The sequence below is a fragment of the Protopterus annectens genome, chromosome 3.part0, assembly GCF_019279795.1.
Source record: "Protopterus annectens isolate FY-2018-M chromosome 3.part0, PAN1.0, whole genome shotgun sequence".
Classification (NCBI taxonomy): domain Eukaryota; kingdom Metazoa; phylum Chordata; order Ceratodontiformes; family Protopteridae; genus Protopterus; species Protopterus annectens.
The window spans coordinates 558,695,188-558,715,980 of record NC_056731.1 but is presented as its reverse complement, the minus strand read 5'-3'; the positions used below and the strand labels follow the sequence as shown (position 1 = coordinate 558,715,980).

At 39.7% G+C, this 20,793-nt stretch overlaps 1 protein-coding gene across 1 annotated transcript in view; it reads left to right on the top strand.

The window, feature by feature from the left end:
• Nucleotides 1-16,222, top strand: part of STBD1 (starch binding domain 1) — a 40,018-nt gene extending 23,796 nt beyond the window's left edge. The window contains exon 2 of the mRNA XM_044064984.1: nt 10,517-16,222. Within this exon, the coding sequence (XP_043920919.1) occupies nt 10,517-15,834 (5,318 nt within the window). The 3' untranslated portion in view covers nt 15,835-16,222. The remainder of the gene's footprint in view (nt 1-10,516) is intronic.
• The last annotated feature ends 4,571 nt before the right edge of the window (nt 16,223-20,793 follow it).

Genomic DNA, 20,793 nt, shown 5'->3' with positions numbered 1-20,793 from the left:
CACAAGAAAACCAGGTACTCTCTGTATTCATACTCTCTCTCTAGTTTGGAATTTACTACCTCTAGCAACCAGGTCTGTGCCTGACCCAGCCCATTTAAAAAAATCTCAAATACATGGCTCTGCTCCTGAATAAAGCCTGCCTAATGCTCGGGTCTTCCTCAACGTCCTCTTCTGTCACTTTTCAATCCCTCACAGACTGCAAGATCCTAAAGCTCTTCTAACAACTCCTCTGTTTCTATATCCTATCCTTAAGCTATGTCTCAGGCTGTATTACTTCCATTCTTCTTGACTCTCACTATCTGCATCACTAACTTTTTTTTTTTTTTTTTTTTTGTGCCACTGGAGTGATCCCCTGGGTGAACTTTCTATTACTGATCCATTCATCAAGTTTTCTCTTGAAGGGGGCTAGTAAGGTGTTCTGCTTGACATGTATGGGAAGTCTATTCCAAAGCATGGATAGTCTCTGGGTTATGAACCTGTCCTTCCAGCACGTTCTTTTGATTGTGGAAATGAGGTTGAGGTCTTTGCAGTTTGTGGTGTGGAGGGATTGGGATTCTTTAGATGTAGCATTTCTAACAGAGCTGGGTCAGACATAGCTTTAAGTCCAACAGAGATCACCTCTTAGTAGTCCTATCTGCCCAAGGGCCTACGTAAGCTTAGCCAGCAAGGTACCATAGCTTACGCCACCCAAAGTTATTTTCCTGTGCCACTGTCCAGCAGAGACGCAAGTGATCCCCACTGTGTATTTCCTATTTCCCATCTGTTCATCAAGATTTTTCTTGGAGTGCTAATGAAGAACTTTGCTTGACATAGATGGGTAGCTTGTTCCAGAGTATAGGAAGTCTCTAGGACAGGAATCTATCCCTCCAGCATGTCCTGTTTATTGTGGTGACAAGGTTTGGGTCTCTAGAGCATGTAGCTTGAAGGGATTAGGATTTCTTTAGGTGTAGCATGTCCAACAGCTCTGGGTTTGAGACAGCTTTATCTGTTAGGCAGAGATCAACTCGGAGTAGGCAATATGCTACAGGGTAAAGCTGAAGTTTTTTGAGGTGGTCAGTGTAGGACATTTGGTGACTATTGTCTGTAATGTTTTAACTAATAGAGATTTAGATATAGCGATGAATTGCAATATCTTGTAACCTAGTTTGGTTATTCAGCTTAGTATTTCTAATGTAATTTGTATTGGATTAGATTGTACTGTACGTGGAGCTTTTTTTTTTCTTGGGCTTCTGCTGAAAACTGGTTCTGTAGACCCAGTCAGACCACCCTGGTAAACAAATGTCAAAGTCCTCCCTCTTTGAGAAATAATCCTTGTATGAAATAATATTCAATGACATGCAATTATACAAAATTAGACGGAGAAGTATTTCCAAGTTGCTGTGTATTTTACCCGAAGTAATATGACCTGACCATCTAACATTAGTCAGAATTGGATCTAGCAATGGGGTCTGTCTTCACGGAATGTTAAACTCTGGGGTGGCAAGAATGGGAATGGATATTATGACAAGTTCTTTGGTATCAACATGGTCAGAGTTGCTTTATCACAGGTACAATGCTACGATGATATTTCTGATAGAGGAATGTGAGACCTGTGGTTTCTCCTGTACTCTCTACCCTCCGATTCCATTAAGTAGGCTCTCTGGTACATATACCTGTCACTTGACCAGTTCGATCAAAGCCTTTCACCATTTGCATAATCACTGTTGCTCTCCTTTTAATGGATGAAGAAATCTGCTATTCTCAGAAGTCCAGCTATGATAGAATGAAAAAAAGTTGGCTTTGATTGCTCTGTTTTTGGCATTGGGCACCAACAAACTAGAATTGATGGGCAAGGTTCTGGTTTGCCTAGATAGAAGTCTTTTTTTGAGCAGGCGAACCTAGTAGATTGAGTAAATTCAAGAAGATATTGGTATTGTCACACTTTACCTTTCTAGTAATTGCTTTGCACTCTACTGCATATTCAGCAAGGCCGTTCAAACCAGTTCAAGTAAGTCTGCTAACACTAATGTTGACTGTCCACACAAATATGATATACTTCATGTGGATAGGGTCACTAAGTAAGGGGGTGATATAGCTCCTTCTGTTTTTAATGCCACCTAAACATTCAGATCCTTAGCATAGCAGCCCAACCAATTGGTAACAGAGATCCTATATGCAAACCTCCATTACTGTCCTACAGAACCTCGTCAACTGGGCTATGATAACATTCCCCAAGAAACCATAGTTATAGGCAATTGTATTATAGATTGGCTAGCCACTAAGGTTTGTCTTTAGAATGGGTAATTCTGGTGCTGTTTGTTTTGTGGATATGCAGAAGGTTCATAAAGAGTGGAGTCTGACCAATGCCCTGTATGCTAGGCATAGATCTCTCCTCAAAAGCCTGCAGGAGACGGAATACAGGGATGGCCTTGAGGTGGTCTGCATAGGACACATTACTTGTGCCCTGTATTCTTTTAGTGAGGAACTTCTGTGGACGTTCCAGTTGTTGGATATGCCTAGTTGGGTACATACAAAAGGGGGCATTGTACTCGGTGGTAGGTCTGAATGCTGCATACAGTGAACAATGACTTCCTTGGACTTTAGAATGCCATACCTTTGTTTAAGTTTAGGAAACCAGAATGATGTCCTCACCACTGTAGACACATTATCATAAAAGTTTAGATTACTGTGTGCATGTCCCAAAGTCCCTGACTACTGGTGTGTTGTCAATATGATGGTTACTAGGGATTGATGACTTCCCAGAGGATACTATTATATATTTGTCTCTGAGATTCAATGACTGCTCCTAATTTGCAATTATCTGCAAATTTAGTCAGAGACCACTGACATTGGCCTAGACATCTAAGTAAATGCCAAAGAGGAGCAGTTAAAGGACTGATCCCTGAGGGACTCCACTTGTGACTGGCCTGAGTAGAGATGGACTACCCAATTCTAACTTCCTGGGTCCTGTCTGTCAGCCAGTTGGGTTATCAAATGCTCTCTGGTGTTCTAACCATGACTATGCAATATTTTGCATGTTGGCTCCTCTTAAAGGCAATATCTCATGAAAATTGGAGATAAGTTTGCCCAAACGGTCAACTATACCAAGAAAATGATGTAGACCTTGTCTAGAGCTGGCATTTCAAGAATGGCTGCTTGTTCAGAAGGATGTGGTCATAAGCCTGTACTGGTAAATAAATGACCTATATATAACTTCTGGTTGTCTGAATTTGTACTTCAGAGGACTGCGTTTTTAAATTCACATCACGTGCTCTGTCCAGAACTTTGAGGTTTCTGTCATGCTCTGCTTCACTGTTGCCTCTAAATAGTAAATCCACTTGTTGCACATGGGTACCTGAAAAAAAATTGCTCTTTTTCATGCTAAAAGACTTCACTGTCAGAATTTATTTCAGAAGGCATCCTGAGGAATGTCCCTACCGAATGGGGTACTGAATATAGCCAGTAGTGAAGATTTGCGATAAAGCATCACTTGCCAAAATGAGCTCTTGCATCCAAGAAAAAAGCATGAGGGTTGCAATCCTCCTTGATTTGTAATCCATAGGATGATGAGATCTTGTTAATGCCTTAAGTCTCTTGAGTGAATAAATCTGATTTAATCTGAATTTGTATGAGCAGCTACCATGGATGATACCCACTTGGTTGGTTCTGTGACAGGACAAATCGCACCTTGTTGCACCTTTTTTTGTCTAACTGGACCTTGACTTTGTCCTGCATAGCTATTGGAACTCTTCTTGCTGGTCTGACCACTGGACTTGACCTCTGGGTCAACTTTCATGGAGTAAACAACTGGAAGTTTGCCTAGCTTGTCAAACACATCAGCATACTCTGAAAATAGCATCAATAAAGCTGGAACTAGGACATGTGCTTACATGATGTACTACTTGATAAAGGAAACTAATTAATTTAGTTTCACACAGTCTTGAGACCTAATAATGACAGCATGGGTTTTCAGACTACATAAAATTGCAAGCTGTAACTTTTTTTTTCCCAGCTGAATAGCAGAAAAACACTACAGAGCCTTTGGTTTGAATCTCCCTTCCATAAGTAACAAGTCTCACAATTAACCAGGCTTCACTTTAGCAAATGTTTCTGCTGACATCGCATTACACTTTGAACCAGTGTCTGCTTTGAGGTGTCTGTGTTTACCATTGATCACGACAGTACAAAATACATCATTCTCTGCCAATAAATCTACTGCATTAACACTTCGACCACTGATGCACCATCTACATAAAATAGGGTTGCAGCTTTTTTACATGATCAACTTGCCTTTTGAGTGACCTAAACGGAATGAAGGTTGATTTACAAAACTTTTGAAAATGGTTCAGTTTTTTTTACATTTGTGGCATTGTTGACCAAATGCTAAGTACTTCTCTCTCGGACACATGGTTGGCTCCACAAATTGTCAACAATAAGGCTTTACTTTAGTTTTGTTGACCGCTCTTTTTACTGTAGTGAGCATGCTCCTTTAACTGAACTAGTCTTGGAACTTGCTAGGAAGTACTGGGTTTTTCTTGCCACACCCACGGCAGTTGTTGCTGTCATGTGCTTGGGCCTGTTTCTGCTTGCCACATGCTGTCTGCTCTAGAAGCTGCTGAAACAATGCTCTTATCACTTGTAAGCATACTTTTGTGCCTTTCTGTGAACTCATGGATTTGACAAATCTGTGTGGCTTTGCTTAATGTTAAATCATTGCCATGAAGCAAAAGCTTTTTCACTGCAGCACTTAACACAAGCCTGTCCTTTTTATTGAGTTGTCTTTTCAAGTCACCAAATCTTCCATGTTTTAGCTTTAAGTCCGTGTGAAATACTCACCTGGCTTTTGGTCTCTTGTGTAAAATAAATGCCTCTCTAATGTAACGTTTGGGGGCTGCACATCTCTAAATTAAGCACTCTGGGTCTTCCCTCAATTCAGCTGGTACCACAATATGAATGTTTGCCCCCTCTCCTGCATATACTTCTGGTGAATACACAAATGAATGCTTTTTCAATAGCTTTTGACCCCACTAAGTTAAGCAAAATGAATGCCCTTGTATGTGCATCTTTGTCAGGAAAAGCTGCTTGTATAAATATATTCCTGCTAGAATACACTCAAATTCATTATGATCAAACACAAGTGGACTTGATATGGCAGGGTCATTTTGCAGACAAGCACACAGTAGAGAAGGTGTTTGGAATAAAGTACAAACATGTGCACACATGTATGCAGTGCTTGTAATTATGCCCAGGAGCACAACAAACTCGAAATAACAGCACTTTGCCAAAGAAGTCTCTCTAGCACAAGAACATGTTGAAATCCATGTACTTTATTGGTGTAAGAAATGCTTCAAAATGACTGTGTATTTTGTGAATAAACTGTACATGGCAGAAGTATATACACACATGACTTCCCATATATATATATAGACAATCCCAGAGGAGACTGGTCTGAGGGCTGCATAAGTTGTCTTGGTAGAATATTGGTCACAGACCATATGAGAATGTGAGTATATGGGTATATTCTCTTCTCCTTTCTCGACTTCCTTTGCTGACCTGAAGGGAAGATCTGCCACAGGGGAATCTAACATGACCACTCTTATGAAGTCCATCAGACTTTTTATTGGGAAAATGTATGAGTAACTTAAGAGAACTCATTTTTTGGGGGGATTGATTGCCTGAACAGGAGTGCTGGGTTTACTCTGCATATTACTGGACCTCTGCAACTCCTGATTAAACTGTCTGCATCCTGTTTGTTGGGCTGACCACAAGCTTACCAGCTACAAGAACTGAAGGGAGCCCTAATCAACAATAGTCTGGAATGTACATTTACAGCAGCTTATGCTAAACTACATTCAGTTGGACATGGTTAACTGCTTATGTGTAATTAAACAAGAAGGAAAATGCCCAGTTTCAGTCCCTCACCCATGAAAAGCATGTAAAATTTGATGCAGGCCTCTTTGACAACTACTTTTCTCCACAAAACTCTGCCCAAGTTTAAAAAAAAAAAAAAAAATTGTACAACTTTAATGGTCTTATGCACATCATATGTATATCTACTCGCCTGCTTTGAATATTTCCATCATGTAAGTGATGTTGCTAATGATATTGCCTTACATTTCAAAAGCTTAAGTGACCTATTTTATCCTAAGTCCTTGAATCAAATTAAAACCAGCTAAATCTTATAAACTCAGAAAAAAAACTCCTTGGCATTGACAGCATTCACGGGTCATTTAATTTACAAAACCCCCTACAAGTATAATGGCCCTTTTTTGCAATGGCTGAAGCTGACAAAACCCTCCTATCCAAAATTTGTTTGAAATAATTCACAAGAGTCTTAAATTACATTTTCACCTGCTGATGCTGAGCTGTTGAGCACACAACTTTTGCTAGCTACTTGTTAAACCTTCACCAGTTTTCACCTGTGATTAATTTTGTATTTAATTAGGAGATTATATATATATATATATATATATATATATATATATATATATATATATATATATATATATATATATATATATATATATATATATATATATATATATATATATATATATATATATATATATATAATAGGGTCCGAATGCATATTTTACCTGCTTCTTCCTTCAGTCACTATTTTTCTATCTCTGCCACAGCAGCAGTTATTTCAATATTTTGTTTGCCAAGCACTTATTAGTATAATTTGTTATGCTGCTGTTTGACATTCGGATTGTATATGGAAAGAAGTGGATTGTGTTTACTTCTGCTTTATTTTAATATCTGTGGTTTCTTTAAATTGCTAAAGCTGCGTTGCTTATGCGTCATGTGACAGTTAAACAATTTAACTCTAAAAATGCATTCAAATTTTCAGTAAAACTTCCTGTTTGAACTTCTTTATCTCTACCCTGACAACTTTTCAAAGAAAACAAAAAACAGTTTCCCATTCTTTTTTTTTTTTTAAAAAAAGTTTTGAAAAGGGATGACAAATTAAGTTCTTGCCCAGGGATCCAAATGGCCTAGCTACTGCTCTGGCTTTAGATCATAGGAAATTCAAAGCATTTGTGTCAAGACCATTTATGTTTTTCTAATATCTACCATTGTGTTCCATTTCCTGTCACACTGGCAATGCAAGTCAAGTCCTGGAGAAGTTTAAAGCTAGATGATGTAGATGATGGGATGTGTATCTGAAATTTGAAGGATGTCCGAATGTACTATGATTGTGTTGGGGGAATATGTGGGATATGTGTTTGGTGGTGGTTCTTATTCCAAAGGATTTTGGGTTGCTGGAGAGAAGTCCATAGTTCTGATGTTAATGGAGCTGTTGGATCTGGTGCTTCCTCACAAATCTGTGTGAATTGGGATTGGGTATCTAATGGATGGAATGCAAGGCGTAGACAGATAATCACACAGTAGACTTAAGTGGATCTGTCTTTGCTTTAGTTTAGTTTACTAAGGTCCTTACCGGTAGCTCACAGACTCCTGGCCAATCTGTTAGGAATATCTTTTCACAGAACGTTACTAGACTAAATGACTCTAGAGCCCTTACAAACCTAGTCCATTTATCCCGAGCTGCTACAGTTGTCAGGTGAGTGAAGTTCACAGAGGTAAGGGTCTATGGCAGTTAATACCGACTTTCCCTACCTAGGTGGGACATGGGCACCACCCCAAGAGAGGATTTGTGATCACCCATTCATTGACCTAGGTTGCATTTTGAAGAGGGTCAGGGAAAGGGCACTTTTTTTTTTTTTTTTTTTTTTCAACGTGAGTTGGAAGCCTGTTCCATATAAGTTTATACATGCGTACATATATATATATATATATATATATATATATATATATATATATATATATATATATATATATGCATGCATGCATGTCTAGCTGGATATGCATGCATGCATGTCTAGCTGGATATGCATGCATGCATGTCTAGCTGGATATGCATGCATGCATGTCTAGCTGGATATGCATGCATGCATGTCTAGCTGGATATGCATGCATGCATGTCTAGCTGGATATGCATGCATGCATGTCTAGCTGGATATGCATGCATGCATGTCTAGCTGGATATGCATGCATGCATGTCTAGCTGGATATGCATGCATGCATGTCTAGCTGGATATGCATGCATGCATGCATGTCTAGCTGGATATGCATGCATGCATGTCTAGCTGGATATGCATGCATGCATGTCTAGCTGGATATGCATGCATGCATGCATGTCTAGCTGGATATGCATGCATGCATGCATGTCTAGCTGGATATGCATGCATGCATGCATGTCTAGCTGGATATGCATGCATGCATGCATGTCTAGCTGGATATGCATAAGTACAATAATTTACATTGGACTTGAGGGGTTTAAGCAATACATTGAATAAAGTTTAAGTGGCTGTCTCTGGGAGATGTATACATCTCTCCAGCATGAGCTGTTCGTCTGAGACTAGGTTAAGATTCCTGGAGCAAGTGACCCTTGTGCAGTTTTTTAAGAATGTGTAGCATTTCCATCAGGGCCAGGTGAGAGACTGACTTGTAAGCCAGGCACCGGTCACCCCTTTTCAACCTGTAGAAACAGAATACAATGAAAAAGGCTTTCAGTCTTTCTGGTAAGACCTGTTTTGTGTACCCTGTAATTTCTTGGTGAGAAATCTCTGGTCTGTCTAGCTGTTGCAGGTGTTTTGAGGTACATGCATTGTACTCCATTGGTCTGAGGAGCAAGTACAATGGAATTATAACATCCTTGATCTAAATGTGATTCCTTTACTTGTAAGATGTGCCACACAGGATTTCCTTACTACTGTGAATACATGATGGTCAAAGTTTTAGATTGCTATTAACTTGAGTACCAGGGTCACATACCACTGGGTATACACTTCGGGGTGTGCTGCCTGTAATGTAATTAGTATGCAAATTTTATTAATTTTTTATTAATTTTTTTTGCATTTAGCTTTGGTGTCCTACAGAATGTCCCAATTTTTGGCCTTGTACGTTTGGTTAATTTTTTATAAATTTGTGGTTTTCTGCCAAATTAGTAGCAAATCTGTCCCCTTTTACTTATGGCTTAGTCCAGATTTCTTGCTCTAAAAGTTTGAGAGGTGTTTGGTACCAAAGCCAAGAAGTAATCCTTTCTCTGCATTAACATTGTTGGACTTCCTGATTAGCTTCCAATTTGCAAAGGTCAGCCACTAACCGTCCACGTTTGCCTGGACATCTGCAAAATTCCAAACAGCAAGGGACCTAGCACAAGACCCTGTGGTATGCCATTGGTGACTGGCCTTAGCCAAAGGCAAGGTCTTCCACTTTGACAATATGTGCCCTGTCTGTGAACCAGATGGCTATAAATTCATAGCCAAGTACTGGGTTAGCTTGCTTAATGGGCCATTTTTTCTAATCCATTTTCCTTCCCAAAGGTGAGAATCAAACTTTATGTCCAGAAAAATGGATCCCAACAGGGGACATTGTACTCCCTAATTAGCATAACTGAGGCTGCATTCAAAGGTATGATAACTTATTTTAATCTGAATGCATGCCTTTATTAGTCATAATTGTTTCTTGGTGCCCAAAAAGGATTTCTTGTCCCTGGTTTCAAGATTCCTGACGTATCGCTTTTGAAGTGGGATACTGTACTTGGAGGAGGGGGAAGAGTTGTTTACCAAATGTGACAGTATTTTTATGCAGTTAATTTTGGCCCAAACAGTATTTGTTTTGAGGGTTGGCTCCTGCTGTAATGAATGGGTGTTTTAGGAAGATCTGGCAATAACACCCAGGTTTACAGTCATGCCAACTTTAAAAATGCATTGGAATTCCCTGAGTGGGAATCCAGTCCTAGGTGAGGTGATGAGTGCCAAATTCATAACTAGTATCCCACCAGGGAGCCCACCTAGTAAAAGCTAGTTTAGAAAAAAATATAAACTATTGGGAATAGATCTTTCTTCTGGGAGTTTGCCTGGTGGTCTGTTGCTCTTCAGTATAGTCCAGTGGGTTCTGGGTTCGATGGTTGGCAGGGCTGGCTATTTAACCTGCATACAAGGCCTTAACCTAGTCTGTGACATTAACTTGTTGGCGATACAGCTTTGTTTCCCAAAGACTCCCCATCTGTGGAATAGACTTCCTCTCCATGTCAAGCAGAGTACCTCTCTAGCCCTCTTTAAGAGGAACATGGATGACTGGATGGGAAACAAAAAAAAATATACCCCTGGGATCCCATCTGTGTCCCTGCTGGACAGGGGGAAACTGGTGCTTACTTTGAGGGAACATGGGTGAAATTCTTTGCTAGACTTTTTATAAGGGCCTCCTGGCCAATAGGCTAGTATTATTCTATGAACATATGGAAGACCTTTTGCTCTCTATTCTGCCCTAACTGGACAAATATGGACAGACAGAGACTGCAGCAGAGTTGTAATGAGTTTTAGGCAGTGAGCATCGATTTTAAGATTTCATATGCTTCTGAACTTTTGGAATGAGACTTCAAATTCTTTCAACAAAGAGCAGTCTGACTTTAGTGTCTGTATTGCATATTCCTTTTAACTTCTAACGGTAATGTTTTTTCTTCTAGATTTTCTTGCTCCAGAAAATGGGATTATACAAGAGTCCAAGTCAAGCTGCCTCTTGCATGATTTTGCCTGGACTAATGTCCCTTCAGAGCAAAAACAAACTGTTTCTAGTCATAGCCCTATGGGAGGAAGCACTACTTCCAGAGATAGTGAATGTTATCCAGGTACCATACCTTGTGGTGATGTGGCCACTGCTTTTATTTTGCCCACAAGACTGTTGGTCCCAGAAAGTGAGAAAGTGGATGTATATATGCATGTTAATGAGTACTTCATGCTACCGAAAAGACGAGAATCTGGACCTGTGGCTAAAAGACCCTTTGTGCAAGGGAGTGATATGGTAGTAAGTGAAGAGCCAATGACTCAGTGCAGGCATCCTGAAAGAGAATATGTACAAGCAGTTGTAAGCAATGACCAACTGGAAACAGTTGAGAGTGCTAAAAGTGAGCAAGACTTCAAACATAACCTAATACGTAATGGAAATGGGGAGGATACGCTAAAAGAAGCTGTAGAACAGCTAAATGCTAAAGTGAAGGTCCTAGTGCAAGAGGAATCCAAGGAAAATGCTGCACAATTACAGGCTATAGGGAACTGCAAAGGTGCAGTTGGAGTTCTTTCAACCATTTCTAGTGAAAGAAAGGACCAAGAACAACAGTTTATAAAAGTCTGTAAGGATGTAGATGAGATGGCTGAAGAGTTAGCGGTTTCCCAGTGCATTTCCTCTCTAAGAGAGGAATCTGAACAAAAAAGCATGGCTAATATAAGACCTCATTTAGAAGATGACACACAAATATGGGGGGGCATACCTCAAGCTAAACGGACTGAAAGTGTGCTTGAAACTACAGTAGAGCAGATGCATGTTGCACCACGAGGAGTTCCTGAAGCGTATAAGTTTAAGGCTGAAACTGCTGAATTATCTACACTCACACCACACAGATTAGGTGTTGCTGTACAAAAGTTTGAACTTTGCAAGATTATAGCTGAAAAGGTTGTGGTACAGCTGAATGTAGATTATGGTCAAGAGCAAAAGACTTCAAAAAGTTTGAGTGAGAAAGTAGGGATCTTACTAAATGAAGTGCCTCCGAATGTGAATTTACAACCGAAATCCTCTGGAATCTGTTGGAATACAGCTGAAAGAAATGAACATGCTGCAGAGCTTTCTGTACAGTTAAATACTAAATGTGATCAGGTAGCTGCAGCCTACCTTAAAGATGCAGCTAAGAGAGTTGAGCAAATAACTGTTGAATGTGAACAACTACAGAAAAAGGATACATCAGAAAAGGTTACATGGGCAACTGAATGTGAGGAGTATTATGTGCAACAGGAAATTGCAGAAAACTGTGAGGGACCTGAAAGAATGAAGCAGATTCCAGAGTATGTAGCTGAAAGTGTGAAATGGACAACTACTGAATATGTACAGGGCCAACAAGTAGCTTGTGTAGTGCCAAAAGCTTCTGACATCCCTGAGAGCACAGCTGGAACAGTTGAATATGTGTTGGAGTTCTCACCAGGTAAAAGTGCTGAAGAGTCTGCGATAGAGTTTTGGGATGCATCTGAGAGAGAGAAATCTGTAGTTACTAATTGGGAGCTTGGGCAGGAAACTGAAATGACCAAGGGTACAGCTGAAACCATGACATGGATAAATTGGTGTGAACGGTCTGAAGAGAGCAAACTAGTGTGTCAAGCCATAGATGAAAAACTGGAACTTGATAGCCTCTTCCACTCCCATGAAGAACGTGATCTGTGTCAGGACATTGTGCATGATGAAGCTGTAGAAGTCTGTGAGGATTCTGCTAAAAGTGTGGAACAGTTTACTTCTGAATGTGAACTACCTCAGGAAGAGATGAAACGGGAAGCTGTAGAGACCCCTTGGGTTACAGCTAATGTAGAAAAAGATGAAATAATCATGGAAACAAGAATGGAATGTCAAGCTACTGCAGGCAAACTGTCCCAGATTCAGGGCCTTGTGCACCAAGTTGCTACAGTGGCTTCTGAGGTTACAGCAGAAAGCATGGAGCAGGTTGCAGAGATCTTGGATGGAGATGTGAGAGTGGATAACATTGTAGACATCTTGGTGGATACAGTTGAAGGAAGGGGGTGGGTAACCGCTGCATGTGAACTGCATCCGAAGGAAGCATTTGTAAAAGAGGCTGCATCAGTTTCCAAGGATGCAACTAAAACAGTGGAACAGGTAAATACTGAATGTGACTTGACCCATGCCTCTGTGCAGCATGTGGCTGTGGAGCTGGTTGCAGAGCCCACAGCAGGGATAGTAGAACTGATCACCACTCAATGCAAATTGTTCCATGGTCAGGACTTTGAGCAACATGTTAATACAAACTTGTATGGCACAGATAAACAAGTGAAATCTGTAACTACCGAGTATAAGCCCTTCCAAGAGGAAGAAAATGCAGATGTAGAAACTTTTAAAGATATAGAAGAAACTGTGAAAGATGTTGCAAAAATCCTTGACACTGCTGAAAAAGCTGAAAAGCTAACTATTGAGAATTGCCCATCTCAGAAGCTGGATTTCGTGCATTTGGCTATTGCAGAGCTGCATGAGGATGTAACTGAAAGATTGGAACTTGTAACTACTAAATGTAAACCCCCTCGAAAGGATGACTACTCTCAGCTGCAGCTACTGCTCCTTGTTGCTCAAAGAGTGAATAATGGAACTGTGGAATGTGAGCTGAATCTGAACAAGGGATCTTTGCAGTGCAGTGTTGTAGATCACTATGACCATACTGAAAGTGTGGAAAAGGGTGCAGAAGTTCCTGACCACACCAATGATAAAGTGGAACTTGAGCTAAAGAAAGATACTGTGCAGCACGTGTCTAGACAGATCACTGAAAATATAGCTGAAAGATTGGAGGAGGTAGTATATTTATGTGAAATGCAGCAGGAGGAGGGCTCTGTACAACAAGTGGTTGCAGTTGTCTCTGAGGATGCAGTTCAAAGTGTGGTAAAAGTAACTACTGAAAGTGAACAATTCCAACAACTGGATTATACACAGCACATTGATACAGAGTTCTCTGACAGAGTGGAAGAGACTAATGAATGTGAGCTGTTCCAGAAGCGGGACTCTGCACAACAAAAGGTTACACTGGTCTCTGAGGATAGACTTGAGATAATGGAAGACTTAACTACTGAATGCAAAACCTGTCAGGAGAATGACTCGCAACAGGCAACTGCGGTTATCTCAGAATATGCTAGTGAAGAGGTAACTAAATATGAATCACTACACCAGGAGGATTTGCTGCAATATGATACTGCAGTAATCCTTGAGTGTTCCACAAAAGTGGAAGAGACCACTACTGAATGTGAGCTATCCCAGGAGAAATCTGTGCAACCTGAGATGTCTGAATGTGAGGTGTCCCAAAAGAGTTTTGTACAGTGTGCAGTTGTAGAAAACATTGAATCCACTTCTGAAGGAGTTGGAAAGTTAGCTACTGAATGCAAACTACATGAGGATATCCAACAAACTACAGAATTATCACGGCATCCAGCTGAAGGAGTGGAAAAGGTTGCAAGTGTGGCTACAGCTGAAAGAACAAAATGGTTAACTGAATGTGCTCTGCCCCAGAAGCCGGATCCTGCCTCACAGAAGACTGCAGTATTATCCAAGGAAATGGTTGCAAGACTGGAACAGGTAACTACTGAATGCAAGCAGCTCCAGGATGGGACTGTAAATACCTGCTCTAATGCAGTTCATTCTTCAGATGTAATTCCATACAAACTGCCTCGGGGCAAAGACTTTGAACAAAACGAAGATGCAGCAATCACTGAGGTTTCAGCTGGAAGAATGGAACAATTTCTTGAATGTGAGTCTCCCCAAATGTTGGAGAAATCTGTGCGACAAACTACAGAAATATCCAAAGATACACCTGAAAGAATAGAAATGATTGCAGAAATGATTGAAGGTACAGCTGAAAGAAAACTAGTAACTATTGAATTTGAGCTACCTGAGAAGGTGGACTTTGAGAGAGAGAAACTGGTTACTGACATGGTTAAAGTGAATCTGGTAACAGAATGTCTGTTTCACATGCAACAGGAGGATATAGACATAGCTGAAGGGGTAGACAAAGAGTTAAGTACTGAATCTAAACTGTCCAGTTCAGATGTGCTTGTACCACAGCCCACCACATTTGAAAGTATTGAACAGTCTACTAATAAATGTAAATTGCCAATAAAGGATGCAATACAAGAGGGAGCTAGAAGAAATGATGTACACAATAGTACAGCTGCTCGTGATGTGGATGGAGGACTTGTGCAACAGTTGTCTTCTGAGAAACTTCCCCATGTGGATGATCTTCTACAACAGGGGGATGCAGCAGTCCTTGATTGTACATCTCATATCAGGGAGAAAGAGTTGCCTGTATGCAACCTACTCGGTAGTATCACAAGTGTTATAAAACAATTTAATGCTGAATGCAGTGTGTCAGTAAATGATCCAGTGCAAGAACTGATTAAAGAGAATGTAGTGATACAAGCAGACATGTCTGAAAAGTCAGGGCATTTTACTATTGCATGCAAAACTTATCAAAATGAGTCTGCAGAAGAACAATTGTCTAATGCATATAGACCATGTAGAGAGGAAACTGTGCATTATTCAATGACTTGTGGAAAGGCTGAGCACTTACCTGGAAAACATTGGCTAGCTAAAAAATGGGATCTCAAAAATGAGATTTTGGGTATCAAAGATGTTGACGAAAATGTATTGCACAAATATAGCACAGAGAAACTAACCAAGAACCATAAAGAGCTCCATGATAAAATCAAAAAGAAGGAAAACTATCGTTTGAGTGAACTAGACTTGACTAACTTAGAAAGTGAAGAAGAGAAGTCTGCCAAAAAAGCATCTGAACCATGTAGAAAGATCTCTGCAAACTGTGTTTTTGAAGACTTGGAAAACAAGTTGCAAAGTCAAACTTCTGAATATACACCAACTGGCAAAGTGGCCTTTAAGTCTGTAAATAAAATAAACAAAGAAAATAAACGCACACTGATTGCACCTACCTACCCTATGCCTCAGAATGTCCTTGTTAATTTCAGAGTGCACTACATCACACACACTGATTCTCAGCAGATTGCAGTTACTGGCAGTCATGACATTTTGGGTAAATGGGAAAAGTGCATCTCGCTGAAGATAGATAAAGATGGTTTCTGGTCTGGTAATGTTTTGTTGCCTGTAGATACCAGAGTGGAATGGAAATTTGTGATGGTAGACTCTGGCAAGTTCAGCCACTGGGAAGAATGCAACAACAGATTTCTAGAAACTGGCTTTGAGGATCAAGAAGTCCACAGATGTTGGGGATTCCATTAAGTCATGCTAGAAAAGCCAAGTGACTGGTGATTGGGCAATGTATAGTTGTGAAATAAAAGCAAAGCTTCTACACTATTGCTTCTTGCCAAGCACTTTAAACATTATTTTTTGTAGGTACACTAGATGAGAGATGGCTTGTTACATGGAAGAGGCAGTGACTGAATTAAATTCAGATGTTCAGTTTTGCAAAGTTGCTAGGTGGGGCTGAAAAGTCTTACAAGACTATAAAGTAACATTACCTTTTAAAATTCCTTCTATTTTGGGGAGAACTTGTTTTGGTTGCTTCAACACTGTTTAATTGGAAGGTGAACTTGTGCATTCTAAAAACACAAATTTCAGAATCCATTATTAAACTAGCAACAGATCTAATAAACTGGAAATAACTTGACACTTAATAGAAATTGTGTGATTTTTTTTTTTAAGTTGTAATATGTGCAAAGTCTATATGGTGCAAATAAGTTATAGGGAAGGGTGTTATTTTCAAGAGGCTTTGCTTTTATAGTTACTTAGCGTATGCAAATCTAATGTTAGAATTGTTGCTAATATATGATCTCTGTTTTCTGTTAAATAAGCATCTGCTATACAGTTTTCTGAAAAGTTAGTCTGCATAGTATGGTACTGCATGAGTACAGACAGAGCATCTGCATTAACTCTTGCTGGACAGAAAATGTAGGTAAGCAAAGTTAAATGAGATTTCTGATGGCTTAACTCCTTTTCAGTGTCTTTGTAGTAGTAGAGGTTGAACTTGGCTGTTTTTGAAGTAAAAATTTTCCATCTTGCTTCTAGCTGTTCCAATCCTGCTAATTTTATTTTTAGAGTACTAAAAAATGTATGAATTGGTTAAAGGCAAAAGTAACCATGTGATGCAGTTTCCAAAAGATGTGCATTTGTTCCTTGCTGCACATGAACTTTGGGGTGAGAAGGAAAAATGTAGGGACTGTAGACTGTGCTTAAGCTTCATCTGTGTGGCTATAGAAGAAGACAAACTTGCAGCACATCCAAAGTTAAGATTATTGAAGGGGTGTAATTTTAACAATGTGTAGTTGCTATGCAAATTGCCTTTTCATGTAGTTAATAGCAAGAATTCTTAAACGTTATCATAATGGAAGAAAATAATTTAATCCCTTCTGGTACTGTGAAGCCTCTGTTAAGATGAAGAGCTAACTTCAGTCTGTGGTAATTTACATCTTTGGAAAAGAGCCATTTCTGGTTGGGTACGAGTTCAAACTGCGTAATCTGCTCTTTGTGTGAGTCCTGTACTATTTGTTCAGGTCTACAAATCCTCTCACTGGAGTTGAATGTTCTAAATGTTGTTCCTAAGAAGGTGTAACGGTACTACTGCAAATTTCATTGCCTTTGGAAGGTCTAGTAATGCCCAGTCTTCAGGATTTGTAAATGTTCATGTCACTTCAGTGGAAGTGACACAAATTGTCTAAACACTTGTAAGATGAATACTGAAAGTGTAAATCCTTACACTTGCCTGTCTCTTGCTCTTTCTCAGGCTGGCTGTCCCATGCTGACAGGCAGTCTCACTCTACCTCTCTACCTCTCTGCCTTGGCCCCTGCCTGTCTCTCTGCCCCTCTTCCCCTTTGTAGGGTGGATAGCACTCTGTGTACCTGTAAAGCTTCAGCATCCTAGCTTGTCCCATCTTTGAGAAAATCCAGTTTTCAGGCTATTTTTCTCTATGTAAAAATAGGCTGGAAATGCATAGAATAAACCACAGCATTTATTGAGTAAGACAGTATACATGTTGCTTTTCTATTTTTCAATCAGTCTGTTGCAAAATAATCATGGTAACCCCATTTGGCCATCCAGGCTCTTACAGCAGAGCATAAACTAACAGAATTACAACGAAATGTAGAATGCAACTCTACACCTGACTAACCTTATCATATACAAAACTGATACCAATATAAAATCTGCCCTCTATCTCCTCATTCCAAAAACAACCATAGTCAGCAAATGAACATTTTGGTAATGTTAAAGGAAAAATGTAAGGCACTTGAAAGGTAGACTTGAAGAGCATCCAAAAGGACACAACCCTGGTGCAGGTGAAGAATGCCCAACTGATTCAACCTCCATACAACTCTTGGACATAAGATATTGCAATGGCATAAATTTGTTAGCATCTTTGAAGGGGAGCTTGTTCGAAGAATGCCATATGAAGTCAGCCCAATGTGGCACACGTAAAAAAAGCTCTCCTTTGCTGTAACCCACACAAACAAAACGTAGTAATCCCAGCATAGGGATTAATGGCATGAAAATTACAAAGTAACACCAAACTTTGCTAGGGATAGTAACATCCAAAGCATAAATGTTATAATGAGAATTGACCAATTGTATATCATGAAGTTCAGAAGAATGTACTGAAGGTGCACTCTTCCCCTTCAAATAAGCCTCCCAAAAGGAAGGATTCTGCAAATGTAATAACTGACCTACTGCAGATGGACAAGCTGACTTCAAATTTTAAAAAACATTCTGTAGAAACAAAATAGGGTGCTTAAGATTGCACCCCCCTTATCCACTTTTGAATATCCTACACTCCTTTGAATAGGATTGAGTTTGCATTTTCAAAAGAAATGAAAATAAGTAGTTATGAATTTAGATCATTCGAGAGGAAAGAAATTAACTGAAAATATGTATATCAGTTTGGCTAAGAAGGTCCCAGCCAATAAGTATTGTCTTCCTATGACAATTGAAAGGAAGACCAAAAGGACAATTTAGCACATGCAGTTTTAACAGAATCACACTGATCACAAAAGGCAATATACCATTTAGTCCCCTCAGACTTCACAGAAATGCCATGAGAATCAAAATCAGGCAATGAACACACAATATAATTTTGATTTGCCAAATTCAAGGACCATCACACAACAAGGGGACTATGACATCAAATAAATAGTAATGCAATGAGGTAGTGTTTTTCAAGAAAAAGTAGTCATCTGCATATGTGATCACCCTAGGAATGTAGACTCCATAGCATATGTAAGAATGTGACATGGAATGCACCAATGACTTAAATCAGCAGATAACAGCATTCACAACCAATGCTAGCAAAAAGCTGAATTGGAGAAAATGTCCCTGTGGCTCCCTCCATCTCCTATGACAACAGGCAATGGAACAGCACAAATGGGCAGATCTGCAGTAACCGCAACAGGAGGAATAGACATTGATGCAGGCATAGCAGCAGACAAAAGCCTGGGGACAGTGTGCATATTGTGATGGTGCTCCTCATTGGGCAATGTAAATGACCAGGCTCTTTAAATTGGTCTAGGGATCCACACCTTGTGCACCTCTTTGCTGGACAAACCTGCACAAGGTGTGAAATCCCTGCAAAAAAAGCAGAATTTTGGCTGTCCCACATAATGTAATCTTCCTCTTTGGCCTGTTATAAAGCGGACCCCAGGAAGATGTCTAAATCTGTCATTTCCATAATAATCCAGGCTTCCCATCCTAAACTCCAGGTATTTATTTTTCATACGTTTTGATGACAGTGCACCACTGTACACTGCTTCTTAATCCTCAATGTCCTCTGCAGTTATGTAAATAGTACAAAAATTTATCCGCATTTTTTTTCTTAACTGAATATTCGTGTGAAATGCCATAATCTGCCCATGGTGCTTGTGATTTATGAGCTAGGAAAAAAGATGTATAAGCTGCAGCAGCTTCTTGTGTATCAAAATACACATCAGCAAATGTATCAGATCCCTAATGTATTACTGCACTTAAATCATGAACTGGCACCCCTGCTGGCTGCAATAAGTTTTCCCAAATGTCCTTATTTAATGGAACACCTCTTAGAGACTTATTTTTACATATGGCTTCTCAATTTGCTTATAAGGTGCAGAAGCCACAGTTGCACAAGTAGTTTATGTAGAAGGCTTAACATCCTTGGGCCTGTCAGCCAGGCATGGGAATTCAGCAATGTGCTTAGCAAGAAAAGTGGTCTCTGGCTTGGGATCACCCAGAGTGGAAGTGACCTCCCGCCTGGATGTCGCTACCATTTGAATTGACATGTAAAGTCTCCAAATTAACAAGTGAAGGCATACCTGCATTAGGCTCAATAGAAGATCTATCTGCTGTTTCAGCACTGATAGAATGGGAAAACGCAGCCCGTGAAGAGTTTAAAGCCATAGTTGCGAGCGATCCATCTGGCAGCAGCACATCTCGAATGTGAATTCCCCTTTGCAAAATTTAGTGGTTTGCATTTCCCAAAGTTGTTGCAAATCCGATCATTACAGCTTCTGCACTATTTCGGTCAGCAAGTAAATCCAAAGTTGAAGTAGTAGAAACCAAGTAATTCACTATATTAGCTGCAATAGCAGCAGCATTCCCAGCGTCTGCCATGCTGTATTCCATAAAGAAAGCTAAAAACTATAAACTTGTTATGCTAGAGCCAGGATTGATATAGTGTTTTGTAGTGTGGATAATACTGTCTACCTGTAGAGTTTCAGCCTCTTATCTTTTCCCCTCTTGGAGAAAATCCAGTTTTCAGGCCTATTTTATGTAAAAATAGGCTGCAAATGCATAGAGAACTAAAAACAATAAATGGTCATACTGAAAGAGCAAGTTATGCCAGAGCCAGGATTGCAGTTGTTTTGTAGGATGGATACTACTGTGTACTTTTTTCCACTCTCTGAGAACATCCATTTTTCAGGGTTATATTTCTCCTATGTAAAAATAAGCTGTATAAGTGCACAGAATGATAAAAACTGTCATACTGAAACTTATGCCAGAGCCAGGGTTGCATTACCCTTTTGTAGTATGGGTACTACTGTTAACTACCTGTAGAGTTTCAGCCTCCTATCTTTTCACCTCTTGGAAAAAATCCAGTTTTCTGGCATATTTTTCTCTCTGTAATAGGCTGGAAATGCATAGAGAAAGCTAAAACTAATAAACAAGTCATACTGAAACAGCAATATATGCAAGAGCCAGGATTGCATTACTCTCTTTGTAGG